The following is a 19,113-nucleotide window of genomic DNA, read 5'->3' on the forward strand; positions in this document are numbered from 1 at the left end:
CTACAGAGTCTGTACTAGAAGAAACCAGTTAAAATGCATTTCTTGAATATATGGTTTGTTTGATAAATATTTAGATTCTGTACAGAGAAGGTTTGTTTCTCTTCAGTAAACTCATCTCTCTTTATCTATATATTTGGAGTTATTATGTATCATGTTATTATCCTGTATGTGCTGTCATGTTTAGCCTAGGCTACTATCATTTTTATAAACTTTGAATAATGTGAATTATAATGAGATGTTGATTCATACAACAAGATGGGAAACATGTATTATATTTTGAGGAAAATATGTCTGTGTGAATGTTTGTGTGTATGTCTCATACAGTAGACCAATAGGTCAATGGTTATAGGCTGGTGAATCAAAAGCCCTCAGACTCAGTGGACAGGAGGAAAATTAAATGAACTATAGTTATTAAGTTAACTTTGAATATTACAGTATTGACAACTTTTGTTACATTATAGCACAGTGATCCTATCAATTATAAATGATATAATTCTGTACATTGTAGCCAATTATACACACAGCTAAAGACCAGGTATGGGAATTGAATATTCCAGACGTGGTTAGATTTTTTTATTTTTTATTAAAGTTATTATAGCATATCAACATAATGCAATGTGTTGGTATACAGTGTGATTGTATTTCAGCTATTAAACATGATTTACAAGTCAAATGGAACGTTATTTTCAACCAAGTGGTCATGACTTCAGAGGGAGGAACTAAAATCCACATTTTACTTTCACAGCCTCGGTAGGCTAGGTTATGAACCTCACAGTGTTTTAGCATATCTCATTTGAACTTCCTTTTATTTATTATATAAATGAACGAACTAACAAAAATGTCTAAACTAACGTTTATCAGATTGTGCTTCTGGCTTTATCTGGTGCGAACGGTGGTCTCCAAAGGTAAGTTGAATCGACTGTCGATATTTGTTAGGCTACTTGTTTGCTATTGTGTTCTAGTTGTATAGCCTAGTCTACAACATCACATCATAATATTTGATTATCAAGAACAGTGGGTGAACAATGAACAATATTGTACAGGGTCGTTACAATATGTTAGATCACGCGCCTTATGAACACTGCGATGCAGCCGCCGAGTGGGATTCATATCAAAGAAAATAAGAAACATGGCAATCTGAAATCATAAACGACATTATGGAGTGATGGACATAGCCTAAATACGCACTTCATATTGAAGAAACGACGTCTATGTGGGTTACGTTACGGACCGCACCCTTCATTTTCCGTTTAGCTACACACAGAGCCAACTTCAGGAAGTTATCAGATGTTGAATCATGGCCTAACCAAGGCTAAAACCTACAGAAGGGTCTGCGTGATCATGGCAGGCCCGGCGTTATGAGCGAGCCTTAGGGGGGCCCATCCAAATAAAATATTGAAATATTGATAATTTATTTGACTGAGACGCACGCCAACAGAAAGACCTATCAATCTCAGATAAAGAATCCGAGCGAGCGAAACAGCGCCCCTCTGTCTCTGTAGGTGTAAACAATGTATCTGATTCTGTCTGGACCAAAAGAGTATGGCATGTTATACTATTTCTGTCCAGACAGCATCAGATCCATAGGCTAGATAGATATAGGAGGCTGGTTTCCCCTAAAGTATTTACTAGGCAGCAGCAGCTCTTCCTGGGGTCCAAACACATTAAGGCACTTACATTACACAAAAAACAAAGATAAAACAGTACATCATATAACATTATTACACCACTAGACATCTACAATACAAAATGTATAATACCACCATACAACAATATTACAATGTACATCTGTGTAGAGTGTGTGTGCTAACATTTGTGTGTGTATGTGTGTGTCTCTTCACTGTACCTGCTGTTCCATAAGGTGTATTTTTATCTGTTTTTTAAAATCTGATTCAACTACTTGTACCAGTTACCTGATGTGGAATAGAGTACCATGTGGTCGTGGCTCTATGTAGTACTGTGCGCCTCCCATAGTCTGTTCTGGACTAGGGGATTGTGAGGAGACCTCTGGTGGCATGTCTTGTGGGTTATGCATTTTCCAAAGTCCCTCTTTGTGGCACCTGATCACACGACTGAACAGATTGTTTTGCCACAGTTATATAATTACTCCTGTCTAAATAAGAACATTCAAAATACTTAACCAGAGAGCAGGACTTAGCCACAGAGGATCATTAAAATACTTCACCAGAGAGCACGACTTAGCCACAGAGGATCCTTAAAATACTTCACCAGAGAGCATGACGTAGCCACAGAGGATCCTTAAAATACTTCACCAGAGAGCATGACTTAGCCACAGAGGATCCTTAAAATACTTCACCAGAGAGCATGACTTAGCCACAGAGGATCATTAAAATTCTTCACCAGAGAGCATGACTTAGCCACAGAGGATCCTTAAAATACTTCACCAGAGAGCATGACTTAGCCACAGAGGATCATTAGCTTCTTTAAAAAAATAGCTGTAGATTGTTTTAAAATCACAAGTGAATTAGTGTATGCCTATTTTGGAATCCCACAATTTGGGCAGCGGGCGTGGCAATTTGTCTGGCGTGGCAGGTAGCCTAGTGGTTAGAGCGTTGGGCCAATAACCGAAAGGTTGCTGGATTGAATCCCAGAGCTGACAAGAAAAAAAATCTGTTGTTCCGCCCCTGAAAAAGGCAGTTAACCCACTGTTGCCCGGTAGGCCGTCTTTGTAAATAAGAATTGGTTCTTAACTGACTTGCCTAGTTAAATAACGGTTAAATGCAACAAAAAATGTGATCTGATTGAGTTGTGGCTGTCAGTGAAAAGCATCTGAAATATGTGTGAAGGTAATGTGTCTTAAGTAAAATGTTTATGTTGCAACAAGAAGAGAAGGGGTGTGTGGCGAAGATATGGTGTGTCTCTCTCCAGAATGCACTCAGCTGTCTCCTACCAATTCTTGCCCATTCATTGTTTCATTGTGTGACTTGTTTGCCCTTTGATTGTATATTTTTTTAATCACTTCCCCATTACATATGTCATCTGTAGTCCTAGGCCTAGTTAATCCCTCGTCATTTGGTTACATTAATGACTGTTAATGCAAGTATTAATTAGAGTCGTATACTATTGTCAGAGTGGAAACGTTGTTTGCAGAATTCAGAACCTGCTACACTTTTGAGAAACAAGTTTTGGTTTATTTCATAACCATTATGAGTTTTGTCAATCTGGGTTGGGTTAAATGCAGAAGATACATTTCAGTAGAATAAATTCAGTTGTACAACTGACTAGGTACCCCCTTTCCTTTCACTTTAAATGGGGTATTGATCAAGATCAAAAGTCAAAAGGGCAAACAATTCACACAATATAACAATGAATGTGCAAGAATTGTCGGGAGACTGCGGGCTTATTCAGGACAGATTTTGTTGAGAGTGAACCCTCTTGCTCAGCCTCTTCCTCTCTGCTGAAACTAGCGAGCGAAACAGCGCCTCTTTGTCTTACTATATGTAGCCCATGTATCTGATACTGTCTGTCCAGAAAAAGTATGACATGCCTTACTCCTTTTGTCCAGACAGCATCAGATACATGATCTACACACACAGAAACAGAGGTGCGCTGTTTCCCTCGCTCTGACGCTTTGTCTGAGATTGATGATTCTTTCTGTCGGCGTGCGTCTCGGTCAAATAAATGATCAATATTTAAATATTTTATTTAGAGGAGAAGGCAAGGAGGTATGGTAGGGAGGGCAGGCCCCCATAACACCTTCCCTCCTTTATGCACAAATATTGATATAATAACCATCATATCGAAGTAAACTTGGAGTCACGTGATAATATGTTGTGTGTTCCTCCCACTATGACTCTGGAAGGTACTGTATGCAGTTTATTAGGCTACAGATGAAATAAATGATGATGATCTTCACAGGGTGGTGAAAGTGCAAGGCTATGAGTTTGATTCTCCTTTCCAATAAATATTGACATTCTTATTCTGGTGACATGACGATCGATGCTTTGCTGCCGTTTGACTAATAAAAATAATAATCGCTCTTATCCATAATAATGTCATAATGTAGATAGTTTAGCCCCACTGTAGCTGTTGGCTAGAGCACATGTGTCAAGACCAGATTGGGAACATTTACTATGTAACACAACAGTCTATAATACAGTCTATATAACGCAACAGTCTATATAACACAACAGTCTATATAACGCAGCAGTCTACTCTATATAACACAACAGATAACAGCCTATATAATTCAGCAGTCTATATAACGCACAACAGTCTATATAACGCACAACAGTCTATATAACGCACAACAGTCTATATAACGCAGCAGTCTATATAACGCAGCAGTCTATATAATGCACAATAGTCTATATAACATAGCAGTCTATAAAGCACAGCAGTCTATAACAGAAATTTGCATCCTGCAGCACTAATTCCACAAGGTTCTGGGACAATGTAAAGTCCATGGAGAATAAGAGTACCTCCTCCCAGCTGCCCACTGCACTGAAACTAGGAAACACTGTCACCACTGATAAATCCACGATAATCGAGAATTTTAATAAGCATTTCTCTACGGCTGGCCATGCTTTCCACCTGGCTACCCCAACCTTGGTCAACAGCTCTGCACCCCCCGCAGCAACTCTTTTCTCTGAATATATCAATGATGTTACTCTTGCTGCGGGTTATTCTTTGATCCACCTCTACGCAGACGACACCATTCTGTATACATCTGGCCCTTCTTTGGACACGGTTAACAAACCTCCAAACGAGCTTCAAATCCATACAACACTCCTTCCGTGGCCTCCAACTGCTCTTAAATGCAAGTAAAATGAAATGCATGCTCTTCAACCGATCGCTGCTCGCACCTGCCCGCCCGACTAGCATCACTACTTTGACGGTTCTGACTTAGAATATGTGGACAACTATAAATACCTAGGTGTCTGGCTGTCGTTCTGCCCCTGAACAAGGCAGTTAACCCACTGTTCCTAGGCCATCATTGAAAATAAGAATTTGTTCTTAACTGACTTGCCTAGTTAAATTAAGGTAAAATAAATAAATAAAAAGACTGTAAACTCTCCTTCCAGACTCACATTAAGCATCTCCAATCCAAAGTTAAATCTAGAATTTGCTTCCTATTTCGCAACAAAGCCTCCTTCACTCATGCTGCCAAACATACCCTCATAAAACTGACTATCCTACTTATCCTTGACTTTGGCGATGTAATTTACAAAATAGCCTCCAACACTCTACTCAGCAAATTGGATGCAGTCTATCACAGTGCAATCCGTTTTGTCACCAAAGCCCCATATATTACCCACCACTGCGACCTGTATGCTCTCGTTGGCTGGTCCTCGCTACATATTCGTTGCCAAACCCACTGGCTCCAGGTCATCTATAGGTCTTTGCTAGGTAAAGCTCTGCCTTATCTCAGCTCACTGCTCACCATAGCAGCACCCACCCGTAGCACGTGCTTCAGCACGTACAGTGGGGAGAACAAGTATTTGATACACTGCCGATTTTGCAGGTTTTCTTACTTACAAAGCATGTAGATGTCTGTAATTTTTTATCATAGGTACACTTCAACTGTGAGAGACGGAATCTAAAACAAAAATCCAGAAAATCACATTGTATGATTTTTAAGTAATTAATTAGCATTTTATTGCATGACATAAGTATTTGATCACCTACCAACCAGTAAGAATTCCGTCTCTCACAGACCTGTTCGTTTTTCTTTAAGAAGCCCTCCTGTTCTCCACTCATTACCTGTATTAACTGCACCTGGTGGAACTCGTTACCTGTATAAAAGACACCTGTCCACACACTCAATCAAACAGACTCCAACCTCTCCACAATGGCCAAGACCAGAGAGCTGTGTAAGGACATCGGGGATAAAATTGTAGACCTGCACAAGGCTGGGATGGGCTACAGGACAATAGGCAAGCAGCTTGGTGAGAAGGCAACAACTGTTGGCTCAATTATTAGAAAATGGAAGAAGTTCAAGATGACGGTCAATCACCCTCGGTCTGGGGCTCCATGCAAGATCTCACCTCGTGGGGCATCAATGATCATGAGGAAGGTGAGGGATCAGCCCAGAACTACACGGCAGGACCTGGTCAATGACCTGAAGAGAGCTGGGACCACAGTCTCAAAGAAAACCATTAGTAACACACTACGCCGTCATGGATTAAAATCCTGCAGTGCACGCAAGGTCCCCCTGCTCAAGCCAACGCATGTCCAGGCCCGTCTGAAGTTTGCCAATGACCATCTGGATGATCCAGAGGAGGAATGGGAGAAGGTCATGTGGTCTGATGAGAGAGAAATTTAGTTTTTGGTCTAAACTCCACTCGCTGTGTTTGGAGGAAGAAGAAGGATGAGTACAACCCCAAGAACACCATCCCAACTGTGAAGCATGGAGGTGGAAACATCATTCTTTGGGGATGCTTTTCTGCAAAGGGGACAGGACGACTGCACCGTATTGAGGGGAGGATGGATGGGGCCATGTATCGCGAGATCTTTGCCAACAACCTCCTTCCCTCAGTAAGAGCATTGAAGATGGGTCATGGCTGGGTCTTCCAGCATGACAACGACCCGAAACACACAGCCAGGGCAACTAAGGAGGGGCTCCGTAAGAGGCATCTCAAGGTCCTGGAGTGGCCTAGCCAGTCTCCAGACCAGTTCCCAATAGAAAATCTTTGGAGGGAGCTGAAAGTCCGTATTGCCCAGCGACATCCCCGAAACCTGAAGGATCTGGAGAAGGTCTGTATGGAGGAGTGGGCCAACATCCCTGCTGCAGTGTGTGCAAACCTGGTTAAGAACTACAGGAAACGTATGATCTCTGTAATTGCAAACAAAGGTTTCTGTACCAAATATTAAGTTCTGCTTTTCACACTGCAGTATCAAATAATTATGTCATGCAATAAAATGCAAATGAATTACTTAAAAATCATACAATGTGATTTTTCTGGATTTTTGTTTTAGATTCCGTCTCTCACAGTTGAAGTGTACCTATGATAAAAATTACAGACATCTACATGCTTTGTAAGTAGGAAAACCTGCAAAATCGGCAGTCTATCAAATACTTGTTCTCCCCACTGTATATTTCACTGGTCATCCCCAAAGCCAACACCTACTTTGGCCGCCTTTCCTTCCAGTTCTCTGCTGCCTATGACTGGAACGAATTGCAAAAATCAATGAAGTTGGAGACTTATGTCTCCCTCACTAACTTTAAGCGTCAGCTGTCAGAGCAGCTTACCGATCGCTGCAGCTGTACACAGCCCATCTGTAAATAGCCCATCCAATAAACTACCTATCTCATCCCCATATTTGTTTTTATTTTTCTGCTCTTTTGCACACCAGTATTTCTACTTGCACATCCTCATCTGCACATCTATCACTCCAGTGTAAATTGATAAATTGTAATTACTTCGCCACTATTGGCCTATTTATTGCCTTACCTCCATGCTTTATTTGCACACACTGTATACAGATTTTTCTATTGTGTTATTGACTGTACGTTTGTTTATTCCATGTGTAACTCTGTGTTGTAGATTTTTTTCGCACTGCTTTGCTTTATCTTGGCCAGGTCGCAGTTGTAAATGAGAACTTGTTTTCAACTGGCCTACCTGGTTAAATAAAGGTGAAATAATATTAAAAATATAACCCACAGCAGTCTATATAACACAACAGTCTATATAACACAACAGTCTATATAACACAACAGTCTATATAACACAGCAGTCTATATAACACAACAGACAGCAGTCTTTATACCGCAACAGTCTTTATACCGCAACAGTCTTTATACCGCACAACAGTCTATATAACACACAATAGTCGATATAACACAACAGTCTATATAACGTAGCAATTTGTGACAAACCATCAGTAGAGTTGAAAATGTGATGGAACCCATTTAAATTTATATTTTTCATTTAGTACATGGGAATTTATCTGCAACAGTTATTTTAATGTAAAGTGAAAGGGAAGGGGGATACCTAGTCAGTTGTACAACTGAATGTATTCAACTGAAATGTGTCTTCCGTATTTAACCAAACCCCTCTGAATCAGAGAGGTATGGAGGGCTATGTACACTACCTCATCACTCAAAGACTTTTATCAGCAAAAAGTCAGTCTGATGGAAACATATCTCTGGTGGGAAAATGTGATTATTGTTTTATGCAGATTTTAGAATAATATCATGAACATCTGTCGCAGACTGGATGGAAACCTAGCTAGTGATATGATAGTGAACAGGGTGTAGACAAAGTCTTTATTCTGTAGTGTAGTCTAGATACATTTCCACCCCAGTGGTGGTGGTGAGGGGGACATACTAGTCAACGTGGCCAGACTACATAGACCAGATATACCCAGCAAGCAGAATTCTAGACATAAACAGTAAAGGTTGATAATAATGTCAGTTCAATGCCAATAGGGTTAGGACTACATATTTATACCCTAACCATAATGTTACCCTGGATACATTGATACTCTGATACATGTATGAAATGTCTGCTTCTCCAGAGGATCTTTATCATAAAGTGGGAGGTGAGCTGGTGTTGACACCGGAGAAATCCACAGTGCCTGACTTCATCACAAGCATCCTATGGAAGCATGGGAAGAACAAGGTGGCAGAGTGGGACAAGGATTTTGGTAGTCTGGACATCTATGCTGCCTTCAAAGAGCGTACAACCCTGAACCAGAATACTGGAGAGCTGAGAATCAGTGGATTGATGAAAACAGACAGTGGAGTTTATTCTGTGGAGTTCAACAGCAAACTGCTTGACAAGACATATACACTGTCTGTTATCAGTAAGTGTTTCTGTGCGTGTGTGTGTGTGTGTGTGTGTGTGTGTGTGTGTGTGTGTGTGTGTGTGTGTGGTCATGTAGAAACAGCAGGTTATGTAGAAACAGCAGGTTATGTAGAAACAGCAGGTTATGTAGAAACAGCAGGTTATGTAGAAACAGCAGGTTATGTAGAAACAGCAGGTTATGTAGAAACAGCAGGTTATGTAGAAACAGCAGGTTATGTAGAAACAGCAGGTCATGTAGAAACAGCAGGTTATGTAGAAACAGCAGGTTATGTAGAAACAGCAGGTTATGTAGAAACAGCAGGTCATGTAGAAACAGCAGGTTATGTAGAAACAGCAGGTCATGTAGAAACAGCAGGTCATGTAGAAACAGCAGGTCATGTAGAAACAGCAGGTTATGTATTGTAGTGCCTCACAAACATTTTCCCAAATGATTCCTGTTTCTTTCCTCTATTTACAGAGGCAGTCCCCAAACCCACAATCACTTCTTCCTGTAACGCCAACCAAACCTCCTGCACTCTGACCTGTGAGGGTGACACCACTGATGCTGAACCAGTCACCTACAGCTGGAAAGTGGGAGAGAGAGCATGGGAGGTCTTATACAAACAGAGGAATGTCTCTAAGAGCAACACTGGCAAATCAGCCAATGGCTACAAGTACATCTGCAAGCTGAAGAATGCTGTTAGTGAGGAAGTCAGTGAGCCAGTTGGAGAGGTGTTTGGTCCAGGTGAGTGGACACTCATATATTTCATCCTTTATTTAACTAGGCAAGTCAGTTAAGAACAAATTCTTATTTTCAATGACAGCCTAGGAACAGTGGGTTAACTGCCTTGTTCAGGGGCAGAACGACAGATTTTTACCTTGTCAGCTCAGGGATTCGACCTTGCAACCTTTCAGTTCCTAGTCCAACACTCTAACCGCCGTGCTACCCTGCCGCCTCATAAGTGTGTTACAATCTTATGTATTGATATGTCAGTAACACTGCTAGTGTGTGGTCATGTAGAAACAGCAGGTTATGTAGAAACAGCAGGTCATGTAGAAACAGCAGGTCATGTAGAAACAGCAGGTCATGTAGAAACAGCAGGTCATGTAGAAACAGCAGGTTATGTAGAAACAGCAGGTCATGTAGAAACAGCAGGTCATGTAGAAACAGCAGGTTATGTAGAAACAGCAGGTTATGTAGAAACAGCAGGTTATGTAGAAACAGCAGGTTATGTATTGTAGTGCCTCACAAGCATTTTCCCAAATGATTCCTGTTTCTTTCCTCTATTTACAGAGGCAGTCCCCAAACCCACAATCACTTCTTCCTGTAACCCAGACAAAACCTCCTGCACTCTGACCTGTGAGGGTGACACCACTGATGCTGAACCAGTCACCTACAGCTGGAAAGTGGGAGAGAGAGCGTGGGAGGTTGTAGACAAACAGAGGAATGTCTCTAAGAGCAACACTGGCAAATCAAACAATGGCTACAAGTACATCTGCAAGCTGAAGAATGCTGTTAGTGAGGAAATCAGTGAGCCAGTTGGAGAGGTGTTTGGTCCAGGTGAGTGGACACTCATAAGTGTGTTACAGTCTTATGTATTGATATGTTAGTAACACTGTGTGAGGCCGTTGGTAAAATTGAATAAATGCAGAGTCAGGCGCAGGACACAGTTCTGAGTAATAATCCAAGATTTACTCAATCAAAGGTAAGATTCCAACAAGGAACACATACAATCAACAAAAGCACGAACAACAAGAACCCACATGACAAACAATAACGCACAAAACAGAGAGGGAAGCCAGATGGTTAAATAAGGTACATAATTAATGGAATAGAAATCAGGTGTGTATAATGAAGACAAAACCAAACGGAAATGAAACATGGATCGGTGGCGACTAGAAAGCCGGTGACGTCGACCGTCGAACGCCGCCCAAACAAGGAGAGGGACCAACTTCGGCGGAAGTCGTGACACACTGCTAGTGTTGTAGGACTTTTTGAATGCTGCACTATGTTGAATTCCTGATCAACTCCTGTCAAAGTATCAATACAAAATGTGTTTTCATTTCAGAGCCTTCCAGTATCGGTGCTGTTGTTGCTCTGGTTGTCTGTCTCATTGTAGCATTTGCTGTCATAACAGGTAAGAACAGCACATCTATAGTAACAGAGCACTGTACATGTACATAGTTCTGAAGCACAGATTGACATAACAGCAGCAACAACAGTGAGCTATACCCCCTGAAGGGGATACCTGTTCTACCTGTATTTACAGTACTGTTCAGGCTACTGTTACAGTCAAGACAAGGGGTTAGATGCACCACCTGCTGTAGGGCACAGTCTTCATAATGTGTCACAGGGAGGCACCAATTTGGACAGTGCACAGTATGGATTAGTCTAATCTGAATTAATCAGCAAAAAGGATGGTAATTACTTTGTGTTAACCTAAACATATGAAGACATAGCCACAGTCAACATACTATACAACTGTTGTTACAAACAAACTACAAACATGACTTTAAAGAAAAGGCTCACAGTGCCTCTCTGAAGACGATATGGGTGATGAAACCACGGAAAGCCATTCATTTCCAATGGAAGAGAAGCAAAGTGTGTGGGGGACAGTTGGTAGCATGGACGAGGGTTGTGAACAGGGCGGGACTAAAGTACATCACAACAGAAGTCAATAAAACATAATGTTAGAGAACTGCTAATAATAAGCCATGGGTAGAATCTGAATTGTTTACTCCTTGCATCCTCTCTCCTCGCTTCCTTCTCAAAACCCATTGGAGGAGAACGTCAGAGGGGAGGGACCTCTGGCTTTCTCAACCAATGGGTTTTGAGAAGTAGGAGAGAGGATGCAAGGAGTATGCCATTGTTATTCTCCCCTAGTCGCACCAGTATGCTACATTTTTAATACCATATCGACCATCCACTATAATATGTGACTGTGCATAAGGCCTATCTGCAGGTCCATAAAAGGATGGTTCATTTTGGCTGTGTGTGTGTGTGTGTGTGTGTGTGTGTGTGTGTGTGTGTGTGTGTGTGTGTGTGTGTGTGTGTGTGTGTGTGTGTGTGTGTGTGTGTGTGTGTGTGTGTGTGTGTGTGTGTGTGTGTGTGTGTGTGTGTGTGTGTGTGTGTGTGTGTGTGTGGCTTCACCATAAGAAGTAGGGAGTTTCCAGGGTTGGGTAGGTTACATGTAATCAGTTACTCCTAACCCTGGGGGCGTCCATTGGGTATAGCAGGGTCTGGCAGTCACTCAAGAACAATCATTTAAAGTAGACTAAAAAACTAGACTAAAATCATTGGCATGGCTTGGAGCTGCCAGCATGGTGCCTCTTCTTTCACTTTTAGAAAGCAGAGAACAGAGAGTGACAGTTTGTTTTGCCGGTCAGCAGTTTAGGCTGGTCGCCAATTACGTTGAATTTGATGTCAGCATTTGAACTCGGCCTTGTTAACCTTTTTGTAATCTGATAGCCTGGGAATTGGGAGGTGGGGGAGTCCTCCTTTTTGGTGACCATTGGAAACCAAAAGCAATTTCTTTGCTATTAAAATATAGGTTGTGATAGCTGTAGGCTAATTGGTATTTTCATTCATTCGGCCCAGTAGGCTAGTGCCATTTTGGTTTCATGTTTTGTTATAAAACTAAACACAACTGAAACAACTTCCCCAAAATACATGTCCTGTTTGTTTTATAAAGCTAGGCTACTTATGGTTTTTAGTCTGTTCGTGTTCTCTCCTACTGTGTCGTTGAAGACACTAATGACTTCCCACCAACATTGTCTTGTGCTCTTCCCAATTTCTACAAAGACCGTTGGTGGGAAGTCATTATAGATCTACACTGTATGTGCCGTTTGACAAAGGTGACTATAGTCTAGGGGGTCGGCAACCTTTTTCATCTGGAGAGCCTATTTACAGTTATAACTACCATTTCTAAAGTTCTGCGTGTCAGTTATGATTTTCATATACGCATTGTAGGCTACCTAACCATGCCCAAAGAATGTCTAACTGCCCACAAACTAAATCCTGATATAGCTGTCTACTAGACAGAGGCGCTGTCCATTCAGCACCACGCCACGGAGCTCCTCTATGCCTACCTGTCCTGAGGCGCTGTCCTGAGGCGGTGCTGAATCACTGACACAGCCTTAGGTTCCTTTAAAAAAGCATGTGTATATTTAGTGATTTTCGTAATTCTTTGTTTTTTTTTGTCTTGTTGATTGTAAGCCTTAGTAAGTCCTTTGATGTATGGCTTTTATTTCAATGCATGTGTAGGATTTATCGAGCATAGTTTGCATTCGTCGTCATCTGTTTAATTCACTGGTTACTTTCACATTGATTTGAAGTCGGCCTTGTGCAGGTACTGTATGCAGGTTGTTTATTGGTGCTCTCAGAAATGTCTTCTTATTGCAGCTTAAACATGTAAATGTGGGTGAAGTCATACTCAATATTTGACCAAATGGTTAATACACAGACTTGTACTTTAAGAGGGGTTATTTCTCACTCTGTTATAGCTAACATATAAGATGGATCAACTTGGAAAATAAAATATTTATTTTTTTACTCCTCAGGAATGTTGTTGTGGAAGAAAAAGAAAGGTAGGATAATTCTCTGTCTCTTCCTGTCTCAATTCTTCATACTCACTGGTTCCGAAAATGGTACAACATTCGGATTCCAGTGAAAACAAAACCATAACAATCCCACTAACACAGGTAGTAACACTAACACACCTTTTACATGGTACTTCTATGGGGCCATTTTGACAATGCAGATATGTGGAGATGTTGCCAGAAATGTGTTTCTCATATTATTATTGGTGGCATTTATTTGAAGAACATGTTTTAGTGACGTCTACATACAGTATGAGAAGGTGATTACTAATGTGAGTTTAAAGTTAGTGTGTGGGCTGGCAAATATAAAATGTGTATTATGCAGTTGGAATCTGCTTTAAATTTATTTTACCTTTATTTAACTAGGCAAGTCAGTTAAGAACAAATTCTTATTTTCAATGACAGCCTACAGTGGGTTAACTGCCTTGTTCAGGCGCAGAATGACAGATTTGTAACTTGGGGATTCGAACTTGCAACCTTTCGGTTACTAGCCCAACGCTCTAACCACTAGGCTACCCTGCTGTAATGAGATTGGTGTGGTGCCTAAATGATGTACTTGTGATGAGTATTTGAAATAACCTGCTGGGTTTTGGTTTATCTTTACATCTGTGCATTTTTCATGTCAAAATGTCACCAATAGAGATAACACTGTGGATTAAGATTGTCACTGTCTCCCCTTGCTAGTTTGTACTGTTGAAAAGCCAATTATTTCACAATCTTCTGCTCCATTTGATTTGCTTCGTGGTTGTCATTCAGGACGCTTTCAGTTCTGAGAACTGTTTCCATTTTGTTTTGTTTGATATGACTGTTACCAGTTTAGAGATGTGGATTGTTTCAGAACGTCTCAAGACCTTTGCAGGTTTTGTGTCTTTAAGAGCTTACAGTATTCATCTACTGCAGGGGTAGACAACCCTGGTCCTGGAGGGCTGCAGACACTTCATGTTTTTGATTTAACCACCTAGAAGACCAGGTGTGTTGAATTGAGGCAATCACTGAACTGATCAATTAGCTCAGTTGGTCTGGTGTGGTGCCTAGTTGGAACAAATTCCTGCAATACCTACTTTACTGACATTACTGTCCCCATGGGGACATGTTGTTGCAGTGTCATGTACATGTTTCAAGTGGCGTTTTAAATACAAAACAAATTGACAATACAACTTTCATAAGTTCCATACCAATAAAAAGAGACTAGCCTGCTGGCCTTACTGGGTCGATAGGAACATTAGCCCAAGCTATTTAGGAGGGATATCACACCTGGCACAAATGATTGTCTAGTTGTGTTTTTCCTGCCGAGGGGTGCCCTATACCTGCACCCAGAGGGGGCTAGTTCAAAGTGCGGCTACAGGGGTTGGCTTGGGTCTAAAATAATTTGCTGCCTTGCGGAGGGCCCTGACCTTAAAAATCTCATTCAGGCCTGTCTGTGTGACTCCAAGTACCTTGCTTGTTGTGGTGATAATCCTTCTCAGCATATTTATCTGGCTGACAGTGGCATTGCCAAACCAACAAACAATACAAAAAGTTAAAATACTCAGAGTGAAAGATTTGTAAAACAGAGTCAGTATAGTAAAGTCTACATTAAAAGATCCCAGATTTTGAGAAAGTACAGTCTCTGTTGACTCTTTTTGTAGATCAGGTCTCTGTACATTTACTCCACTGAAGCTTATTGTCCAAGAGGACACCCAGATATTGTTTTCCTCTACAATCTCAATGTTCTGACCGGTGATAGATGTTGCAGAGGTAGGTGTTGTATGCTTCCTGAAGTCCATGGTATTGAGGACCAAGTGTAATTCGTCACACCACTCTACAAAGGACCGGGCCATGTTGTTCCTCGTTATCGTGCAACAGGCTGATCAAGGCAGTGTCATCAGAGAACTTATCGAGGTGTCTGTCAGGATGGGAACTAGTACAACTATTAGTGTATAAGATTACAGGAGGGGTGACAAAACACATCCCTGAGGAGAGCCTGTGTTGGTGGTGCGCATGTCCCACACGTGGGGACCTACTTTGACCCGCTGTGACCTCTGGCTCAGGAAGTCCAACAGCCACAAAACCAGCCCCCCATCTAAGGAGAAGTCCCTAATGAGTGTCTGTGACAGAATGTAAGGCTGGATTGTGTAGAAAACAGAAGAAAAGTCAACAAACAAAACCCTGACAGGGGATTTGGCACCTTCTAGATGTCTATAGTTGAGGAGATTAAGAATGGCATTGTCAACTCCTCTGCTGGGCTGATAGGATAACTGAAATGGGTTGAGGAGCTTCTTGGTGGCGCGGAGAATGACTTCACAATTTTCTCAAAGCATTTCATTACTAAGGATGTCAAGACAACATGGAGGTAGTTGTTCAGCACAGAGGGATTAGATGTGTTGCTGGTGGACCAAGGATTGGAAAATGCCTGTAAAAACACCAGCCAATTGTTCAGCCCAGTGCTTTAACACATGTCCAGTTATTTTGCCTGGTCTTTAGTGTGAGTTACATCCAGGAACAACTTCACAACATCAGCCTGTTTAACAACAACCCTCTCAAACATTTGTAATGATTCTTCCATTTGTTTTACCTCTGATAACAAAGTCGTCAGATTCAAATCTTGAGAAGAAAACATCCAGTTCATTGGCCATGTTCTGGCCCTCATGTCTCCTAAGCTCAGCATTGTTTTCCCCCTGCCTATATGGAGGGCACTCGCCATGGATTTAATCCCTTGCCAGGCCAACCTTGAGTTATCTGAGGAGAGGGTTCTCTCCACCCTTTGCTTGTATGCCTCCTTGTCCACCAGTATCTGTCTTTTGGTCTCATGTTGTACATCTCTTAAAGCCTGTCTATTACCCTCCGCATAAACTTAATTCTCATTAAGTAGTGATTTTAGATATCTTGATACCCAAGGCTTATTGTTAGGGAAGATTTTACAGGTGTTAGTAGGTACAACTGACTCAACACAGAAGTTCATAGTCTGAAACAACACCTGTGAGTTCATCAAGATCAGAGCTGCTGTCCTCGTACCTCCCACATAGTACAGTCAAAACACCCTTGGAGATGAGTGATACTATTGTCGTTCCAGATGTGGACAGTTTTAACTGTAGGTTTCTCCCTCAGTATGTTGGACGGAGGTAGACATTATTGTGGTCTGATGTCCCCAGGGGAGGTCTGGTGGTGGCAGAGAAAGCATTTATTGTCCCAGAGCACAAATCAAGTCTTTATTTTTTTCTAGTGTGACATTTCACATACTGATGGTATGTGACCAGGACATTATGCAAAATACAGTTGTTAAAATCCCCTGAAATAAATGTGGGTGCGTCGGGGGAGATGGATTCCAGTTGCTGTGACAGATTATGAATCATCTCTGATGCTTTTGTTATATTAGCTTTTGGTTGAATGTATACAACGGTAACAAACAATTGGGGGAACCCACAGGGCAGATAGTAGGGTCACAGTGACACAGAAGCAGTTCAATGTCGGGGGTACGGAGTCTCTCTCTTACCAGTATTGATTTACACCACTGGTCCTTGACAAGCAGGCAGACGACCCGCCGTGATGTTTCACTGTGACGGTCAGATCACGGTCTGCTCTGACCAGTGTGATGCCGGCCGGCTCCACTTCCCTGGGCGGGACTCTGTCATCCAGCCAAGTCTCAGTAAACGCCAACAAACAGGCCTCCCGGTATTCGTGTTGAAAGCGCAGTCGTTGACAGCTCATCCGCTTTCCCCCTCAGTTACTGGGCATTGATCAGCAAGGTGGTGGGTAAGGGAGGTGGTGTCTGATTCCCCGAGTTTTCCACATTCGCATTTGGGTTTGTAATCCTCTCGCAGAAAATCAGAGATTAGATGGGCCATTGGGATATCCATCGTGTTTGAGTTGCGTTGTAGTAGAAACTCTTTGCTGTATTGGATTCCGCTGCTAGCAGCGTTTTCATCATTTAGTCCGTTTGTAGCGGGTATATACACGATCAACAAGATCAGTCCAACACCTCACCACTGTAAAACCATCGTTGATAGATGGTTTACAAACCAAGTGTACAAATTAAAAACAAAAGAACCCCACAACAAATGTCACACACACTCATCATTAAATATGTAGAATTATATAGCTGTCTACTAGACAGAGGAGCTGTCCATTCAGCACCACACCACGGAGCTCCACTACAGTATACCTACCTGTACCGAGGAGCTGTCCATTCAGCACCATGGAGCTCCACTATGCCTAACTGTACTGAGGAGCTGTCCATTCAGCACCATGGAGCTCCACTATGCCTACCTGTACCGAGGAGCTGTCCATTCAGCACCATGGAGCTCCACTATGCCTAACTGTACTGAGGAGCTGTCCATTCAGCACCATGGAGCTCCACTATGCCTAACTGTACTGAGGAGCTGTCCATTCAGCACTATGGAGCTACACTATGCCTACCTGTACCGGTTTGGTTGTTTCAGTTAAAGCCAGGGATGGAAACAACCAAACCACAGACAAGTCATCCAGCTAATTTAAGACATCATGAAGCAGAAGTAGCATAGATGCTCATCTGCATATCTCAGAATATTACGAGAACATACATTGATTGCCGTTTTATTTTAATTCTGTTAATTACTTTAAATATCAAGTCGCTGTTTAAGTCAATGACACTTGATGGTAAGACAGTGTCATTCGACTGGAATTCTACCACTTAGCATCCTTTTCATTGTCATCCAGAAGTGGACACAACAAATAAGTATATGGTCTGTGTATCAGAATGCTAAACTAAACTTTTCTCTTGTCTTCTCCTCCTCAGCTAAAGGCAGTGATGTAGTCCAGCCAGAACAAGGCAAGTAATCCAGTTAATTTAAGACTGTATAAAGCAGAAGTAACTTCTTTAAGTAGCATTTGATCCCGTAGGAGAGAGGCTGTGGATGATGATTACCTTCTATGTGATTCTGCAGAGGTTACGGTTCCACTAATGGCATCACCAGAAATCTGGTTTAACTCAATTAGGGACCTTTACTCACACGTGTGTGTGTGTGTGTGTGTGTGTGTGTGTGTGTGTTTGTGTGTCCAAAACAGGGAAAGGCAATGCAGATAAAACTGAAAAGGGGCAGGGGAAAGAAGGTGTGTATGAAACTTAAGTGGACAGTTTACCCGGTAACAGAGTGCTCTGGCGGTTACAATACACTCAAGACATATTTGTCACGGATGAGTTGATTCCTGTAACATACTGATTCTTAAAAGCTAAATATACTGAAAAAATATATAAATGCAACATGCAACAATTTCAACGATTTTACTGAGTTTCAGTTCATATAAGGAAATCATTCAATTGAATAAAATTCAGTAGGCCCTTATCTATGCAATTCACATGACTGGGTAGGGGCGCAGCCATGGGTGGGCATGGGAGGGCATAGGCCCACCTACTGGGGAGCCAGGCCCAGCCAATCAGAATGAATTTTTCTACACAAAAAGGCTTTATTACAGACAGAAATCAAGTTTAACCTTTCTAGGGTACGTGGGACGGTAGCGTCCCACCTGGCCAACATCCAGTGAAATTGCAGAGCGCAAAATTCAAAAATACTCAATTAAAATATTTAACATTCTTGAAAATATATGTTATACATAAAATTAAAGCTTAACTTCTTGTTAATCGAGCCGCTGTGTCAGATTTCAAAAAGGCTTTACGGCGAAAGCATACCATGCGATTATCTGAGGACAGCGCCCAGCACACAAAACATTACATACAGTTACCAGCCAAGTAGATTAGTCACGAAAGTCAGCAATAGCAATAAAATTAATCACTTACCTTTGATGATCT

The 19,113-nt window shown here is 41.7% G+C and overlaps 1 protein-coding gene across 6 annotated transcripts in view; it reads left to right on the forward strand.

Annotated features, from left to right (window-relative positions):
• LOC129859847 (carcinoembryonic antigen-related cell adhesion molecule 5-like) overlaps positions 1-19,113 on the forward strand; it is a 79,855-nt gene that overhangs the window by 29,604 nt on the left and 31,138 nt on the right. For 2 of the 6 annotated variants that reach the window (XM_055930021.1, XM_055930022.1), the window contains exons 1-8: positions 734-905; positions 8,482-8,769; positions 9,229-9,495; positions 10,045-10,311; positions 10,820-10,888; positions 13,311-13,337; positions 18,103-18,135; positions 18,372-18,416. In XM_055930021.1, coding sequence (XP_055785996.1) covers positions 821-905; positions 8,482-8,769; positions 9,229-9,495; positions 10,045-10,311; positions 10,820-10,888; positions 13,311-13,337; positions 18,103-18,135; positions 18,372-18,416 — 1,081 coding nt within the window. In that variant the 5' untranslated portion in view covers positions 734-820. Of the gene's footprint in view, positions 1-733; positions 906-8,481; positions 8,770-9,228; positions 9,496-10,044; positions 10,312-10,819; positions 10,889-13,310; positions 13,338-18,102; positions 18,136-18,371; positions 18,417-19,113 lie in introns of those variants that run through there. The other 4 variants (XM_055930023.1, XM_055930019.1, XM_055930020.1 and 1 more) reach the window with 4 other exon arrangements.

This window comes from Salvelinus fontinalis, chromosome 7, assembly GCF_029448725.1.
Source record: "Salvelinus fontinalis isolate EN_2023a chromosome 7, ASM2944872v1, whole genome shotgun sequence".
In the NCBI taxonomy this organism is placed as follows: domain Eukaryota; kingdom Metazoa; phylum Chordata; class Actinopteri; order Salmoniformes; family Salmonidae; genus Salvelinus; species Salvelinus fontinalis.